The sequence below is a fragment of the Protopterus annectens genome, chromosome 12.part0 (genome assembly GCF_019279795.1).
Source record: "Protopterus annectens isolate FY-2018-M chromosome 12.part0, PAN1.0, whole genome shotgun sequence".
Lineage (NCBI taxonomy): Eukaryota > Metazoa > Chordata > Ceratodontiformes > Protopteridae > Protopterus > Protopterus annectens.
Window position 1 is genome coordinate 503,311,046 of NC_056746.1, and position 19,968 is coordinate 503,331,013.

Below are 19,968 nucleotides of genomic sequence, written 5' to 3' on the forward strand. Positions count from 1 at the left end.
ATATCTCTAGTGCTGCTTGATCCCTTTGACTAGGTGGAACGTCTGGGATTTTTTTGATTGGGGGAGGGGGTGGAGCAAAGGGAATGGTGTAACCTCTGGTAATTATTCGAAGCACCCATCGATCCTGAGTGATGCTCTCCCAGGCTTGAGGATGCCTCGAAAAACAGCCCCCGACTGGCTCCGGAATAGCACAGTCGGGCGATCCCTCAGGGATGCTGATAGGAAGATCCACGAAAGGAGTCACGGTCTCCAAAATTGCGGGGGCCTCCTCTGCCCCTAGGAAGGCATCTTCCAGAATAATTCCCCCCTCCTCTGCCTCTGGAGGGGGGCTCACCATGAGTGGTGGGGAAAGACTTTTGTGACTTCTTGAACCACATCTTCCCTCCTCTCTGAGCCTTGGGATAAGGCCTAGAGGGAAGAGAAAAATGGGCCCCTACGGCAGATAAAGTCTTACCCTCCTGCTCACATCTGGTGAGAGTGTCCTTCACTTTGGGTCCGAAAAGAGAGGACCCATCGAAGGGGGCGTCAGTGAAGGAAGACTTGAAGGCCTCCGCGAAGTGACACAGGCGCATCCAGGCTTGCCTCCTAAGAGCCAAACCTGAACTAGCTGCCCTACTCGCCCCTTCGGCTGCATAACATATGAGCCTCATGGATGAGTTGACAATGGAACCAAGGGTAGACAACTGGGCATTAACAGCCTGCGCTACCGCCTCAGGCATGTTACCTGTCAAGGTATCTCCCAACTCTTTGAGGAGATCTCTCTGGAGCCGAGTAAAGTGACAAAGGTAATTCAGTGACCACAGTGTAAAGGTCGCTGAAGACAGGGTATGCTTCCCATACCGATCTATACTCCTGGACTCCTTGTTAGGAGGATGGACGGAAGAAGAAGCCTCTGCAACTTCCTACTGAGTGGCTGACGCCACCACCATGGCATCTACAGGGACCCCTTTCATCAAGAACTCTTTCCCTGGGGGAGCAGACAGGAACTTATTCGGATGACTGGGCACCAGTTCCACGGAATCAGGGTGCTCCCACACCCTTCGACAAATCAGGTCCAAGAGTTCATCGAAGGGTGGAGACACCCAGGAGGCAGAAGTTTGAGCTCCGAAGGCCTTGAGGAATACCGACTCCTCCTCAGAGGGGGGCTTGGAAGGCCAGTCGCCTCTCTGCCTCAATATCTCCAGGATGTTGGAGAAACAGACATCATCAGAGGATGACTTAGGGGACCCCTCTGCATCTTCGAGGTCGGTATCCGAGGTGATGGACTCATCTTGGGAGTCTATGTGCTTCCTCTTGCACAACTTCTTCCTGGGAGGCTCCTCAGGCACAGACTCTGAGGGACCCTCAGAAAGTTGGGGACCACTCATGGGGGTGTCCTCAGGCCTTCGAGCTCCGCTGTCCACAGATAGGGTGGCGTCAGAGGCTCTAGCCGGGGTGTATGGGGACGGAGTGACCGATCCAAGTGATGTCACTGACGACCTGGCCAGTGCGCTCCTCATGGCCTCGAAGGCAATACAGGAAGTGCTAAAATGTGGTAAAATAGCTGTGTGGAACAAAAGACAATGGACTTATAGAAGGCAGACACTTGTATCTGAAATAATTTTGTATTTTTGTAAGGATTGAGAGTACCAGATCATGATATAGTTTTGATGTTTTTTTTTTTCAAACCATTTAGCAATACTGATGGAGGTGATGGATGAAAGGGAGTACACGTTAGAATAGGAAAGGGAATAAAAAAATAAATTAAAAATTAGAGGATGAAATTGGACAGTGGGAAGTATTTGCAGTTATGGATTGATCATATAACCATGAAGTACATCTACACAAACTGGTCTAAATGGTGGAATGAATTTAAAAAGAAGTATAAAAAGTGAATTTTTCAATGACAGGATGATGTAAGAAAGCAAGAGAAAGTGAAGTATGAGAAAATTTACAGAAATGTATTAAACAATTTAGAGACTAATACAAGAGAATATTATGATATGAAAAAAAGAATATATAAAATAAATTGTGAAAAAATTAAGGCTCTGTTGTTTAAGCAGAGACATTATTTACAAAGAATAAGAAAGGAGTTATCTGCATATCTGGGTAAAACAGTAAAGGAAGACATCAGTATAAGGAGGGAAATGAAAAACGTAAAAGGAGAAGTAAAGAGAACACAACAGCAAATTATGGGTATTGTAGTACAGCATATGAAAAATAAAAATATTTCCAGAATGAATTAAAAATATGAAAAATAAATTACTATTAGTGAATCGGATCAGTGGTGTAACTACGTTAGAAGCGCCCTGAGGCAAACTTTTCCTAGGCGCCCCAACATTCCTCCCCGGGAACCCAAGCCATCGAGATGACCGAAGCCAAATGGATGGAACAAAAACAATTTTCAACAGGGGCTACCACATACATACACACACACATATATATATATATATATATATATATATATATATATATATATATATATACATATATATATCACACACACATATATATATATATATATATATATATATATATATATATATATATATATATATATATATATATATATATATATATATACATACACACACACACACACACACACACACACACACACACACACACACAAACACACACACACACACACATATATATATATATATATATATATATATATACACACACACACACACACACACATATATATATATATATATGTACATGTATGCATGTATATATTTGGATTTTTTGAGGTATGGAAAAGTATTTCAGCGAAATTGCATAAAATCCTGCTATCTTTTAAATATTAAGACTTCTTGTTTCAGTTGTGGAAATAAAAACAAAAAGCTTTCTGTTCATTCTGATGGTTTTGCATAGGCTAGCCAACAAGAAATTTGTCAACAAATTAGCTCAAAGTCACAAAATTGTGCATTTCAGATTTTGTGTCAAGAAGATATACAGCATCAGAAAGCAGAATGAAATGTAAAGTACAAAGACTGCTTAAAGCAGACTTCGTACAAACATCAAAAGGGAACAGCGGCAATGAAAATATTTAAGATGTTTTGGGGGTATTTCTCTAATGTGGTAAAACGCACAAGATTCATGCTTCTGTATGGGTTGCTACATTGATAAAAATGAAAATGTTATTGTTCACTTTAAAATTCTTCCAAGTTCAACAGAGATATATTTTAGACAGTAAAATATCCCTGATGCAGCACCAATAACCTAGTACAAAATAACATCAGCTTTGTTGTTTAGTTGCAAAAGCAGTGGTGTAATGTGAAACATCACTGTAAAAGTGAATGCAAAAAAAAAAAAAAAGAAGAAAGAAAAAGAACCAAGTGACAGTCTGGGCATCTACACTTCCTATATAACAGCACCTGACAGCTGTGACAAAATACCGTCATGATGTAAAACGTTACCTTCTGCTAAGACACCTCTATGTTACTCCTATGTTACTCCTATGTAGAGAAGATACAAAACTAACACACCAACATCCTCAAAGCAACTATATCTGTGATTTCCAGTGATTTATATATTTGTTAATATTGTGTGGCTTTGATATCAAAAGTAATACTTTAAGTGAATTACCATTTTTACCACAGCTGCAGCACTTTCTAACTATTCTTTTTTAAAATCATGCTCTAACATGAGGTTTCCATTCACTGCTCTAATGACAAAGCACTGGCTAGAGAACAGAGGCTCATCAGGACATTGTAAGACAGTGCATTGAATACATGGATGGGTATGGCCAGCAAAGGCAGTGATGGTAGCCCTTGTGAATAGGAGTGGGATGGTATACATGCAGACAGAGGGGCATAGATGATCCTTGTAGTGACACAACTGCTCATGCCGCCATTAGTAGAGGAATTAGACTACAAAGAAATACACTCACTGCAGGGATACTGAGGAGGATGTAAACTTCCCATTAACTCTGCTTTTTTAGAATACTCCCACAAACAGCAGATTCTTCTTACTAGAGGTGGACCCCCAAAATGAGGGATATCAAGTCTTGGTGTCTCACAATCTACAAATATGCATTCCAGTGACAAGATATAATTCTGTGCCATGCTTTATTTTTTTCAGTTTTGATCTATTCTTCTGCAGGAGTTGTACAATTGTATAACCATCATTAACTTACTGTCCCCTCCATGCAGCTTTCCCAAGACACAGACTGATCTACTGTTTACAATGGACTGGAGAGACTCAGAAGTAATTTTATTCATCAAAAACTACACCTCTCATTATTTCTTTCAGCTTAAGATATCTAGGAAGCCTTGTACAGTGACAGCATGCCAGAAACACAGCATAATTTCTCACTAAAGAAACACAAAGTACTCTGAAATACAAAATAAAGAATTAATGGCAATGCAGCTTAAACCAACAATGCATGTCACATGCTGTTTTATCAACATAAAGGCTTGTCAAAGTAAACCAAGCCCATACTAAAATTGTACATCATATGAACACACCTTTCACTAACAATTCAGTGACATTAACAAGTTATTAAACTCTTCTAAAACACATATAAATTTTACCTTAATACCCCCAAGATCTAATAATGCAAACAAAATAGTACAGACATACTCTTGGTGCAGGCTGGAGAAGTTGTTTGACCGCAACTGAGCTACAAAATATAAGTATTTTTTGATTATTTTAACAGATTACTGTTTTTATAATTTAATATATATAAAGCACTTTGTCTATTCAGAATCTTCAGAAATCTTTTTCTGTTTAAAAACTTTCATAGCTTGTTGTCTTAGGCTATTGTATAAACTGAAACATTTACTCTGTGTAATTATCTCTTGGCTAGTGGGGGCTGGTTCTTTTGTGTTCTTGTAAAAAAAAAGTTGTTGTTCTGGTCTTTGGTGCAGGCTGGAGAAGTTGTTTGACCGCAACTGAGCTACAAAATATAAGTATTTTTTGATTATTTTAACAGATTACTGTTTTTATAATTTAATATATATAAAGCACTTTGTCTATTCAGAATCTTCAGAAATCTTTTTCTGTTTAAAACTTTCATAGCTTGTTGTCTTAGGCTATTTTGTCCCACCCTCCCTCCCTGTTGGTGTCTTGCTCTTATACTTGGTGGCTTTGCAGTTGCCCGCCCCTACTGTGACACACCTCCCAGTCTAGTGTCATTAGCTCATTCTTCTTAATACAGAGAGAACATTTGATAAGGCCTTCTGTTCCTCCTTTTACCTTTTCAAAAAGTAAAACAAAACTTTTTTTTTCTTCTTCGCCTGAACCTTCTTGTGTTCTGACTGTCCTTCTCAAACATATTGGAAATATACAGTATATTTCAGAGCATTTGTTATAACTGTATTTGCTATAACTGATTTAAGTATTTTTTCTGGCTTTTGAATATTTACTGCTTAGCGACTGCATCTTAGCCTGTTTATACAGCTCTGCATTCTATTTAAACTGTTTTTGTGTTGATTAACTGTTTTGCACTCTTAAAAAGTTATTTGTTGCTTAATTTTACCTGTAGGCTAACACACTCAAGTGTGCTAGCCACTTAAAAGCATTTATAGCATTTGCTGTCTGTTTTTTCCTTGTCTCTGTAAAAAAAAAAAAAAAATCTCTTGTTTTCCCACCTTACTGAACTAGAGTAGTCCAGTTTCAGAGTTGCTGATCCCTGGGCTTTGTTTTTAGTTCCTGTTACTGATCCATTGCCTTATTAGGAAGGAGGGAAGTTTCTTTGCTTACCAGTGGGAGTGGGAAGCACTGAGCAGCCTTTTGTCCGAATTGGTGAAGTTTCAGCCAGAAACTAGTAGTCTATTGGTCGCTTTGGGCCAATTCTAGCTCCTTTCAGCCCCCTGCTATAAAACACGCTAAACACGTGTTTTCCAGCTTGTACCAACTCTGCACAGATCCTTGTGGTGGCCTGCAGAGTGATCCAAGCAGCAGAGAGCTAAAAGAGTGACTTTCTACCAGATATAAGTATTTTTTGTGGCTTTCCCACTGTTATTAAGCTAGCGACTGCATTTCGCCTGTTTTACTGCTACTTTAAGTGATTTCTGCATTTTACACTGTTTATTGCACTTTAAGTTACTAATTGTTGCAAATTGTTTCTGTAGGCTACACACTAAAGTGCGCTAGCCGATTTACAGCATTTATAGCATTTACTGTCTGTTTTTTCCTTATCTCTGTAATAAAACAAAAAAATCTCTTGTTTTCCCACTTTACTGAACTAGAGTAGTCCAGTTTCAGAGTTGCTGATCCCTGGGCTTTGTTTTTAGTTCCTGTTACTGATCCATTGCCTTATTAGGAAGGAGGGAAGTTTCTTTGCTTACCAGTGGGAATGGGAAGCACTGAGCGGCCTTTTTGTCCGATTTGGTGAAGTTTCAGCCAGAAACTAGTAGTCCATTGGTCGCTTTGGGCCAATTCCTAGCTCCCTTCAGCCCCTGCTATAAAACACGCTAAACTGTACTGCTGATCTAACCAGCATATCCTATAACTGAAAAGTTCATCTCTACTTGATTCCCAAGTAGACTATTCTCTATCTGTAAAGCCTAGCACTTACTCCTACAGTACTTGCACCTTGATAAAGCACTCTTATTATAGATAGTACCCCACCAGCCCAAAACCCACTTCCCCCGGAGTCCTTTGAAAGTTCTTTATCTACTACTTCTAGTATGTTGAGGGATCAGTTGCTAGTGTCCTCTCCAGCTCAACTGGTGAACCTGGGAATATTGAGGCAATGTTACAATTGCCTCATGTACACAGAACAATCCTCTCCTTCTCCCACAAAACACAAATACATGCGAGAGATGCAACTATACGGCCAAACTGGAGGCTGAGCTCTCTCAACATAGGACTGGCAAGACCAGACAGGAGGAGAAGGCAACCACACACAATACATACCCAGTCACACATGGTACCATCACAACTTCAAATCATACACATACTCACACAAAGACATACTCGGAGGCTCTGGTCATAAATTTACCAAAACAGCAGAGGCCACCAAAGCAGACACCCAAACAACTACCACCTCACGACCCAACACATGCAACACATAGACCACACAGTCAGAGTGTCAAACAGTCACAGCCCTTAAGGCCAAACAAAATGCCAGACACACTTGTCATTGGTGATTCCATAGTCAGACACACTGACGTCCCGCTCACCAGACTGAGTAAGGAGAAGGTCACAGTAAGCTGTCTGTCGGGCTAGAATCCGCCACATAACGCAAGCACTCAGGTCTCTCAACAGCAGGTACAAGTACGACTCAGTCATTGTCCACGCTGGTGTCAACGACCTGACACGTACCTCCTTGGACTACATGAAAAGGGACGTCGAGGAGCTCTCTGATTATGTAGCCCAGGCAGGTATGACCCTGACCTTGAGCAGTATCCTACCTTCACCTAGAATGATGCCACAATACAGTGATAAGATGATCAGCTTTAATAATTGGCTTAAATTCTGGTGTCATTCAAAGGGGATCCAATGTCTGTCTGCCTGGGATGACATGCTGGACAAGCCACGCTGCTTCGCAAGGGACGGCTTGCACCTGTCACCCCTGGGCTTCCGGATATTGGCAAAGGCTCTTGCCACCCCCATAGTGACTTTTTTAGGCAAGGCTCAAATTCTAAACCTACCACCCTAGAACACCAAAAGGAAAAAACTAAGGGTAATGCTGCTCAATGCCAGAAGTCTCAATCTCAAGATGCACGCACTCGAGGCCCTTCTCAATATGGAGAACATCGATGTCTGTGCTGTGACAGAAACCTGGTTCAAGGCTCCTGGGAGCACCCCAGCACTAACAGGTTTCACCTCATATCATACGTTCCGGCCCCAAAATCCGGACAACACCAAGAAAGGAGGGGGGGTGTCCATATTCATAAAGGACACCCACACCTCAAGGTTGGTGGCAACGCACGATGCATCGGAGACCATCCAGGTGCAATTAACCATAGGCAAGACTGCTCTGCAATTTGTAGCATGTTACAGGCCACCCTCTCAAACTCAGGAACCTCACATGGCCTTCCTGAAAACATTGGAGGGGATAAATGTATCTCCAAACACCATCATACTAGGTGACTTCAACTACCCTAATATAGACTGGGAACACTACTCAAGCCCGAACACTCTAACCCAAAGATTCCTGGAGTTCATAAACTCAAATGCCATGGAACAACTAGTCACCATCCCCACAAGAGGTGAAAACATACTTGATCTCATCATCACGAACATGGGATCAAAATGTTCAACACCGAAGTATACCCCTCACTGGTGAGATCAGATCATAAACTAATCTCGCTGGAGGTCCTCATCCCGCCCCCACCTGAAACAAAAAGACCACAGTGAAAAACTTCTCAAAAGCCGATTTCACACTTCTAAAAACTAGTGTGGTCTCCTTTAAGGCCCCTGAGCCAGTGGTAAACATTACTCAAACCGCTGAATCACTTACAAATGCCTTCTACCAGCACCTACAGGACTGCATGGATCAGGCAATCCCAAACAAAACTAAGACTCTCTGTACCAAAGGCAAGCGTCCAGTCTGGTGGACCCCAGCCATAAACAAGCTCTACAACAAAAGGAGGAAGCTACTACAAGATAGAGCAAAATCCTTGAAAGGTAAGACCCCTTTGATCATTATAAGTAAAAAACTAAGAGCTCTCATAAAATCATCCAAGGCAAATTTTGAGAGAAAAATCGCCAAGGACTCTAAAGACAATCATAAGGCCTTCTTTAGCTATGTTAGAAACCTAGGAGGAAACTCCCAGATATGCTCAGAATTAGTTCAAAATGATGTGAAAATTACTGAACCTACACACATTGCTAACATACTGGCTGACAGGTTCAGTGCAAACTTCTCCCCCCCCTCCCCCCCAAAAGGAGAGATATCTATTCCAGAGGATTGTAGCCCCCAAACATCTCCAACGCCCAGGTGAGAACTGCCCTCACTAAGGCAAAAACACAGCATCCATGGGACCGGATGGTGTCCCCGGCTGTGTGCTTCATGAACTCAACGAGGAATTAAACCAACAGTTAGGACAGCTGTTTAATCTTAGCCTCACCTCAGGATACGCACTCCAAGGAGTGGCGCACGGCGACTGTGGTCCCACTTCATAAGGGCGGTGCCTCCACAGACCCTGGAAATTACCGCCCCATTAGCTTGACAAGCCTTATCTGCAAAGCCATGGAGAGGATCATAATGGAACTCATAAATAAAGACATAGGGAACTTGCAGACTTTGGATCCAACCCAGTTTGGCTTTGTCAAAGGCAGATCCTGCCTCTTAAACTTGGTTGACTTTTTCGAGATAGTCACCAAGGCCATTGATGAGGAAAGGCAGTCCATACAGCCTACCTCGACCTGGCAAAGGCCTTCGACACAATACCCCACTCAGGTATCATCGAAAAACTCATCAGCTTGAATGTAAACCCATACATCACAAGATGGGTTGCAAACTGGCTAAGCGACAGAACCCACAGGGTCAGAGTTGCTGGAGCCATGTCAGACTCAAAGCCTGTCACAAGTGGTGTCCCACAGGGCTCAGTCCTGGGTCCACTCTTGTTCGGCATCTACTTTTCTGAAGTACAAGCAAACACAGGAGGGTTATGGCTGACAAAGTTTGCAGATGACTGCAAACTGGGCGCCATAGTCGAAAACACATCTGACACAGATATCCTCCAGAAGGGCCTCACAGAAACGGATAACTGGTGCCAGAGCCATGGCCTGAAGTTAAACGCCAAAAAATGCATAGTCATACCCTTTGGGAAAAACAAGGTTACCCCTAGCTACCATATAGGTGACAATCCACTGAGCACAGAAAAAGTCATCAGGGATCTGGGGACCCAAGTTGACAGTAGTCTTTCGCTTGACACTCATGTTGCTAAAGTAGTTAGGAAAACCTTCTATATCGCCCACCTGATCATGAAGGGATTCACATCTAGATCAAGGGAGGTCATCGTCCCCTGTACTCATCACTCATTAGACCTATGATTGAGTACAATGCCCGTTCGAATGTATCTGACCAGACACCTGATGCAGCTTGAAAGGCCCCAAAAGTTCCTCACCAAAAGGATAAAGGGTCTCAAAAATATGTCTTATGCTGCCCGACTGAAAGAACTCCAGCTTTATTCAGTCTCATACCGCTTGCTCAGAGGTGACCTGTGCCTGACATATAAGGCCATGTCAAACCCAGATTTGATGAATATGCTTCACCTCAAAAATCTAGATACCTCAGAACCACAAGGGCGGGAGACTTAAACCTTGACACGGTTATAAATAGAACGTGCTGGAGGGACAGATTCATCACCCAGAGACTCCCTATGCTGTGGAACAAAATCCCGGTACATGTGAGGCAGAGCACCTCGCTGGCCTTGTTCAAGAGGAATCTTGACCAATGGATGGGAGATCGCAGATATACCCCAGGGATTACTTCAGTGTCACTGCTTGACAGAGGCACAGAAAAATGATAGGCATAGTTTTTATTCAAACTAAAGGGGTGGCGAAAGCCACATAACTATGGGCTAGGCTTATAAATGCCCTTGGGCAGATAGCCTAGTATGAACCTATGAACCTATGAACCTATGTTCGGTACATTTTTCTTTTTCACAAGACACTGAACTCTTTACATTACGTCCACAAGAAAATATGCTGTTGTACACAATGCAATGCATATGTCCCAACAGCTGTGTCTTACCAACAAAAAGAAAATGATTACAACACTGGAAGGCTGCAAAAAAGTAAAAAAAGTAAAAAAGAAATCCCACACACACACACACCTCTCACTCTGAAATCCCACACACACACCTCTCACTCTGAAATCCCACACACACACACCTCTCACTCTGAAATCCCACACACACACCTCTCACTCTGAAATCCCACACACATACCTCTCACTCTGAAATCCCACACACACACCTCTCACTCTGAAATCCCACACACACACACCTCTCACTCTGAAATCCCACACACACACACACCTCTCACTCTGAAATCCCACACACACACCTCTCACTCTGAAATCCCACACACACACCTCTCACTCTGAAATCTCACACACATACCTCTCACTTTGAAATCCCACACACACACACCTCTCACTCTGAAATCCCACACACACACCTCTCACTCTGAAATCCCACACACACACACCTCTCACTCTGAAATCCCACACACACACACACCTCTCACTCTGAAATCCCATCTTCCACACATTACTCACTCTGAAATCCCATCTTCCATCCGTCTGTCCGTTTCAGTTCCCGCTCGCAAGTAGTCCTCTAAACCGAACCGCTTGCTCGCAAGTAGTCCTCTAAACCGTCCGTTTCGGTTCCCGCTCGCAAACTTGAAAATATGTGCTGCACTGCGCGCGATGATGTCAGCACGCCGTGACTACACTTCTTTCTTCTTAAAGAAGAACGCCCTAAAAAAAAACAAACAAAAAAAAAAAAAAAAAACTTTTTTTTTAAATTAAATGATTACCTAGTCAGCGGATTCCAGGGGACCCAAAGTGCTCCCTGCCACTTGGCGCCCTAAAGCAATTGCCTCACTTCGCCTCTCGTAGTTCCGCCACTGAATCAGATACAGTACTTAGGAAAGTAAATGCTGAATCACTGTCAGGCCCATATGGTAGAGAATAAGGAATATACAAGAAGTTAAAGGACTGGCAAAAAAAATGTTTTGTAAATGTTCTGAATGAATGGGTTGCTTATGAAAAGGATATAGTAGGATATTAACATTTTTATGGAAGAAAGATGAGAAGAAAGAAACAAAAGACTGGAGACCCATCACACAACACAGATGATAACATTTTAAAAAGGAGAATGGCAAGAAGGATATGGGATATTATGGAATAAAGTATATATGGTTTAAAAGGGAAGGGATGTCAAGGACTGTTATTAGTTGTGAGAGAAATTGTGGACGAGAGGATGCGAAACGTATGGTAGGTGATGGGGTGGCACAGTGGCACAGCAGACAGCGTTGTCACCTCACAGTAAGAGGTTCTCTGGTTTGATTCTCTGCTGGGTTGCCTTCTGTGTGGAGACTGCGTGCCCTCCCTATGTTCGCATGGATTTCATCTGGTGCTCCAGTTTCCTCCCACATTCCAAAGACATGCAGTAGGTGGATTAGACACTCTAAATTGGCCATAGCTGTGAGAGTGTGTGCCAGTGTGTGGTATGGAAGAACAACTGAGGCAGGGCTAGCCAGCTGGCAGTATAAACTGTGGTTCTAGATGATTGCAACTGTTGAAGTGATATCCCAATCGCATTTGGAAAAAATGGGCAAAGGGGTTGTGGATGGATGGATATTAGCAAGACATTTGATGTAGTAGGAATGGGTGGCTGAGAAAAGAAATGTGATAAAAGACAAGAATGTGCTATGAGTGGAATATTGTTTGCATCAGTAATGAATGCAACAGTGAGTGAAGTAGCTTAAAAAATGAAAGCTGCTAGATATGTGTCACAAAAGGAGGTGGTTATTCCAGAAGTTGTGACATATGCAGATAATACAATTGTACATGCTAAGAAAAAATGGATGAGGGAAGTGCTGGTTTGCCTGAATGGAGTTTTAAAAGAAATGGGAATGACCTCAAATAAAGATAAAAGTAAGGGTTTGGGTGCTGTGACGAAATGGGGAGTGGTATTTTTCAATGAATGAAGTGTCTTTGCTAGGATAAGATTTGGGGAGAATGATGTAGTTATGATGCAATTGGAGGGTTTAATGAAAGAAATATGCCTTCTGTGTAAGGTGTATATATTAGCATTCAGGAAAAAGGTTTACCTGGTGAATTTGGTATTGAGAAAAACAGCATATGTGTCAAATGTTTATATGATCTCAGAAAAATATGAAAAGGAAACTGCACAACGGGTGTTTTCTTTCCTACTGGGTTCAAGATTAAACAAACTAAAGAATCTATAGTGAACCAGAGATAAAGTGGAACCAGCAGCAAAAAAGTCCAAAGTAGCAAACAAAAGCAAGTTTCACAATGCTATACCAACACATTTTTTATTAAAAGAAAGCTTTCGGACAAAACGTCCTTCTTCAGTGTTAGATAAAATTCTGGTCAGGACATCATATCCTTTATACTTAAAATACAATAAAACACATGACACAGCCTACCTATCATGAATCAAATTTAATAAAACAATTAAGAGAACAGCAATTGAATAGATTTCTCATCAAAACGTCTTAAAGAAATATGTTACATTTCAATAAGTCAAAGACTTTTAAATTGCTAACTGCTAAAAAACTTGGTAAAACACATATTACACTTATAAATGCCACCATATAAATTCATATAAATGAAACTATATATTTTTTCCTCTATTCTGTAGGTATGTACCACATATTCAAACAACAGTTTATCAAAGTCATTGATAAGCCTAACCATGTTCATATACTGACTATAGTTTCATTGTAACGTTTATATGCATATCCACCTAAATTTGTATTGTAATAAATATGTGTTTTACCAAGTTTTTTAGAAATCTATTCAACTGCTGTTCTCTTGCTTTATTAAGTTTGATTCATGACAGGTAGGCTGTGTTATGTATTTTATTGTATTTTAAGTAAAAAGGATGTGATGTCCTGACCAGAATTTTATCTAACACTGAAGAAGGACGTTTTGTCCGAAAGCTTTGTTTTAATAAAAATTTTTTGGTATAGCATTGTAGAACTTGTTTTTGTTTGCTACTTTGGGTTCAAGATTAAACCCAGTGAAAAGAGATATTTTTTGAATGAGTGAAGATGAACAGGGATGAGTGAAGATGAAGGGGAATTGGAGTTAATAAAGCCAGTTGTTTATTCCGCTTCATTAAATTATATACAGTATTAAAGTGAGTAAAGGAACAGAATGAGAATGTAATAGTGAGAATGTTTAAATAAAAGTACAAAAAAGTCTCTGAAATGATGAGAATAAGAAAAAGAGAAAAAGAATATATAAATGAAAAATTTAAATTATCAAGAAAAAATACTAATATAGAAAATAAAAACTGATGATATAGAGAAAGACAGGAGGATGTAGTATAATAATGTGATGAAACAATATGATTTTCTAAATCTATGGGAAGATTTACCAGAGGAAGTGATTAAAGCCAATAAAGTAAGGAAAAGGTGGAGTACCAACACAGTAGCATGTCGGGACTTCCTATGAAGACTGGTAATAAGTTTACAGTAAAGGAGGAAATGCCATACAAAAAAAAAGTTGAAAGACTGCATTTATTTTGTGGGGAGGAAGAGTCAACAGAACACCTTTTTTAAATATAAAACAGTTGTGAAACTCTGGAAAAAGTTATGGGGAAAATTGAAAATATTAATGACAAACAATATAGATATTAATATTTTTATGTATGGATACTATAAGAATAATAATAAATAATATGTGAGAAGGGTAGCAAAGAAATTATTTTATGTAATGTGGGTTATTTCAAATGAAAGACTGAATGAAATTTTGTTTAATGGGAAATGGATTATGGCAGATATATAGCAAACAAATTAGATTATGGTTGTGGAAGAAAGGACTGTGGATCAATTATAGAAGAATAACAATGAGGATGTTATAAGAAAAATGATAAATAGTAAAAAAATAGAAATGTGTACATATGTGCCTGTAAATATGTACCTTTTCCAAATATGTAAATAATGTTTTTATGCTGTGTTTAATAAAGGACCCCTACACTTTTTGATAACTGTGGTAGGATCTTTTACATCCAGCTGAGTTACCACCAACTCAAGCAGATGGACCTCGGTTTATTAACAGTGGTATATACTGCTTCATTAAATTTGTACAAAGTGTTAAAGTGGATAAATGAAAAACATGAGATTAGTAGTAAAATTGTACAAATAAAGCATGATAAATGTGGGGTATAGTAAAAAGAGTAAAAGAGAAAATGAGTCTATAAATAAGAAAATAAAAGTTACCAAGAAAAAAATATTTTTGTGGAAAATAAAAACAGATACAGAAAAAGTATGGTATAAGAATGTAATTATAAAACCCTGGGGGAAATCTAACAGATGAAAAAAAAAATAAAGCTATAAAAAGAAGAAGCAAATGGTGTAATCAGAAAAAAGAATGTCAAGATTTTTTGTGGACTGGTAATAGACAAATTGCTAGTAAAAGGAAATATGCCATATAAAAAGAAAAGTGATATAATATGTTTACATTGTTAAGAAAAAGAAACTGAGGAACATGTGTTTTTGAAATGTGAAAAAGTGAAAAAGTTATGAACTATGTAAAGCAGATTTTTTTAAGCTATAAAATAAGTGGATAAAATAAACATGGATATGATGAAATATAGATATAAGAATAGAAGCAAAGAATATGTTAAAATAATAACTATATGACTTATATGGAATGAAAGAATACATATAATTATGTTTAATGGTAAATGGATTATAGCAATAATATTAAGTAAAATCAGATGGTGGTTATGGAAAAAGGAGAGGGAGTCTAACATGGACGAAAATTTTGTAAGATTGTAGAGGAAATTATGAATATTTGTAAACAGATTTGCATATCTATATATTTCTGCATTTGTAAATATTTGTAAATATATAAATATTTTGAAAATAAGAGTTCTTTCTGTATATAAATAAAGGACCCCTACTCTTGTTGATAAGTGCTTTGGGATCTGTAATATCCACCATCAAAGGCAAATGTTCACAGCCTTTATAATGGAGTTAAAAAGATTTTGTTATAACACTTAATTTTGCTTCAGGGAATTATATCCAGGAGTATGGAGAGGATTGTTAAATACACTGGAAGTAATGTATATTCTCAGATTCAGTACATTAGCCACTAACGGGTTAAACAAAGAAATGCCTTGGAAAGCTTTAATCTGAAATGTCATTGTTTGATTGCTTAACTGTTAATTTTCTAAGTGTATTTATACACTTACTGTCTAACTGCACCACATTATGTGGAATGCTCCGCATTTGGAATAGAACATAAGCAGTGTTGCGCATTTCTGTATTGCAAGGTGGTGGTTCCACTTTTCATTCTCTGAGTGGCTCAGAGGTTGTAATTTTATTTTAGCCAATCGGCACAAAGGAAGAGAGAGATAGAATGGGACCAATTACAGAGTAAATGTCCTCAGGTAGAGTCCAAATGTGACTCTGCTAGTTTTCAGGAAACTGTGACATTTTGAAAAATGGTATCATAAGGCACTTTATTTGTTGGGAAAGGAGTGCATTCATACTTTACAATGGATTTTAAATCTGGAGGCAAAACAGCCAAAAGGCAATATTGGAATGGCTTTAATTAAAAGATCAACCTCATTTGATTGGTTGTCTGCAGCAAGTGCTAGATATAATGCTATGTCCGGTAGCTGCAGCTTTGATTTGGATCTAGGCTGATCCATTTCTGCAGCCCTGTTTACTGTGGACTATTTATTTATCTATTTTTTTCATCTTGTGCTTGGGGTTAATGGACTTGTTTGAATTGTCTGCAAAGGATGCCTAATGAACCTGCCAATTTAAGTTATATAAATTTGGGGGAGGGGGGGTCTTCTGAAATGTATATAAAAACATACTTGTTCTGAGCTATCCCAGATTTTGCCTCTTAGTTTTCTGCTGTCCCTCCTAAAAGCTTTAGTTTTATTTGTAAATTCCTGACAAACAGTTAATGTCAGACACTTTTCTTCAGAGAAAACATCTGATGCAAAATGCATTGCTCTAATAACTATCTGAGTGAACTAGAATAATATGCAATAAATTGTATCTGGTTGTGGGCAAACTCTCCCTCATAACATCTGGCTCTATCCTTGACTCTTGAACACAGAAACTGAAAGCTACTTTTTGAAGAAGATGTTCTGGGATATTATCGGGGGCTAGGCTGTAATATGAGGAAGGGGGTGATGCTGTTTTAAAATGTTTAGGTATGCCTCTAAACTATCCTTAATTTCTGCCTTATATTTTTTACCCTGTGCCTTCTGTGCCTTGCAAAAGTTTTTATTTTTCTGCTACATCACTAACTGTTATAGTCAATATCAGACACTGATAATACTTCTATTGACTATAAAGTTAATTAAAATAATGTGTTAAAAATGCACCACTGTTCCCCATTATGTTTGATTCTTCTGTAAAGATGTTGGAAGCTAAAAGGCAGTAATCTCCAAATCTTTTGTTTTGATTTATTACTAGGGCTGCAAAATTTGGGGGGGGGGGCACTTCTGAGATATACATATATATATATATATATATATATATATATATATATATATATATATATTACACACACACACACACACACACAGATATATATATATATATATATGTATACATATGCATACTTCTGTAGTGTCTCAGATTTTGACTCATAGTTTTAGCTCATGTCTTTTAAACATTTTGATTTTTCTGGTAAATCACTGTACTTTAGTCAGTCAATACCTGAAATTAAAGCTTCATGCTTTCTATTCATAAAATGTATGTTTATGCAAAGTGTGAAACATTAGAATGTTATACTTAAGACACATTGATGCAAAATGTGTTTTTATACTAACTTTATAAGTGAATTAAAATAATATGAATTTTTATGGAAGAATTTTATGAGACAAATGTATAGTATGCTTTTGGTTGAAAGACCATTTCGGCCATGAGCCCTAGAAATGGTGCATTTCCACACAGTGTGAAAATAGGGTGTTCCACATTTTGGCTATTTGTCACACATTATTATGGCTTGTGTTCCACACTGGCCTGTTAAGAGGTTGAGACCTATGTTTATACATGAAGTTTGTTGTACGTACTTACACTTTGCAGAGTTGGCCAACACAAGCTTCATTTGCAAGGAATACCAGCAGAGACATTTATTTTATATGGTATGTTTTGGATTTTTTTTTTGGCCAATGCCTTAGATACAATGACCTTCAGGACAGGCTTTGGCTTCCCCGTGACCCTAAAATGGATAAAGCACATATTGGAAAATGAATGAAAATAAACTACATACAAAATACACAAGTTTTTGTAAGGGAGGAGCAAGCTTCCCTGCACCCTTCAAAAGGAAACCGTGGCACTCTTTGTCATCATACCCAAGAAATTAACTACTGTCACTTCAATGCCATTGCAACTAGGAAAAAAATGCACCAAGGCAAACTGAAATGTGCACCTCAATATTTCTCAGAGCGGCCTTGGGCTCAAACTGAGACAATGAAATACAAAAAACCTGTCACAATACTAATACAGCGTGGCACTTATAAATGAGCAGCATGGAGTACCACACAAAAGCCCTCCACAAGTCACAAAACACATCACACAATGGAACAAGACTTAGAACATAGTCTTGTTCCAATGTGCATCACTAGTATCAACCACCATCCTCTATGCAAACTAAACCATCCCCTCCAATTATACGCAATTCGCAAAGCCAGCATCACTGGAAAGATGGCTTATACTGACTGGGTAAACTACTGAACAACAATGGCAGAGCACACAATGGTGCTTCATTTGTCAGAGCAGCCCCCCCATCGGCAGCATGCTCAGACAACAGAGGCGAGTAACATACCCACGGAGAAAAAAGTCCCTACTGGCAACAGAGTACCCTACGCTGCAAGCAAACCTGATACCTCAGACAACCCTGACCTACACTCACAGTGGGAACCTCCTACAAATGGCAGCAAGTACAGCACCAGATATCCTTATTACCATAATATGGTAATAAACTCCAATCCATCATCACAACAACTACCACCAGATACCCTTATTACCATAATACGGTAATAAACTCCAGTCCACCATCACAACAACTGACTGTTAATTCTTTAATAATCAGTCAGCATGGCACTGACCAGCACAGTGAAGTTAAGACAACTGAGGTATGTACTGTATGCCTTAACAATTACACACAGTTACTTGGTATGACTTACCGTTAAGAAATTGCCTTAATTTGGTACACTATGTACACTGTGTAGCACACTGCCAGGCTATAGAATGGTGTTCAACATCCCAAATACAGCTGAACCTGGTACACTTTACAGTACTAGGTGCTCCTATGCACCATTCAAAAAAACAGAGTGGTTACGTGTGCCTGCGGGCTACCACGATTAACAGACATCAACCGCCCTAGTCTCAAATGGCACACTGAATATATGGTGACAATGTTGTACACATTTTTGTCCTAGGTTTATGAATCCCAGGGATGATCTACACTGAAAGCCTGAACTTTAATACATACAGCACATTGGGAAAACAATTTTGTATTTATATAGATTTTTTTCAGTATCTCAGAATAAACTTAACATTAAGCACAAAAAACACTTTCAAAACAAGTGATGAGCAACTCAGCAATGCTGATTACAAACAGCAAATGTAATAGAGAACATAATTTCTGACCTTATGTAATTCCTGGAAATGTAAGTGAACCTATGTAAACAAGTAGCAATTTGATTTATAACTAAGCTAAGGATGTTAATTAATTTATATATATGTTATTATTTTAACATTACCTGCTCTCTGTGGATCCTTTTCCAAGCTAAAACCTCCTGTCATTAACATTTCTCCTTCTCGAGCCAAGAGGAGGTACCGCGGCTCATCCTGTGTACCATCATACTCTCCACCTTCATCGTATTCCGTCATGTTCAGGGCAGAGTCATACCAATGTAGTGCTTCTACCCAATCTTGAGACCTGTGAGAACAAACACAACAGACAACAGACAGACAACATGGTAAATACCCACAGAAGAGGGCAAAAATTAAAATGGCAATTCATCATTCCAAACACAGAAAGGAAAAACTAAGAAACCATGGCTGAATTTTAAATGATAAATATTCCTACAAAGTGATAAGGAGATACAAACAATCCATCTAATTATAATGATCTTGGTATGTCTAATCATGAGAATCCACAAAAAACGCCAGTCTGTCCGGACAGCATTAAACAAAATTTATTATCACCAATAGTTAAAATAAGTGCTTTAGTGGTGTCTGGATGGCTTCTGTGGTGTTTTCTGTGGATTCTGTAGTTTAACACGGATTATTTTGTGTGTCTAATCATGACACAGTCTAACATTTCAGTACTGCATGACAAAACAT

General features: G+C 39.0%; 1 protein-coding gene across 5 annotated transcripts in view; it reads right to left on the reverse strand.

Moving 5' to 3' along the window:
• EEF2K (eukaryotic elongation factor 2 kinase) overlaps positions 1-19,968 on the reverse strand; it is a 469,356-nt gene that overhangs the window by 18,929 nt on the left and 430,459 nt on the right. For all 5 annotated transcript variants that reach the window (XM_044089631.1, XM_044089635.1, XM_044089634.1 and 2 more), the window contains one exon: positions 19,383-19,561. In XM_044089631.1, coding sequence (XP_043945566.1) covers positions 19,383-19,561 — 179 coding nt within the window. The remainder of the gene's footprint in view (positions 1-19,382; positions 19,562-19,968) is intronic.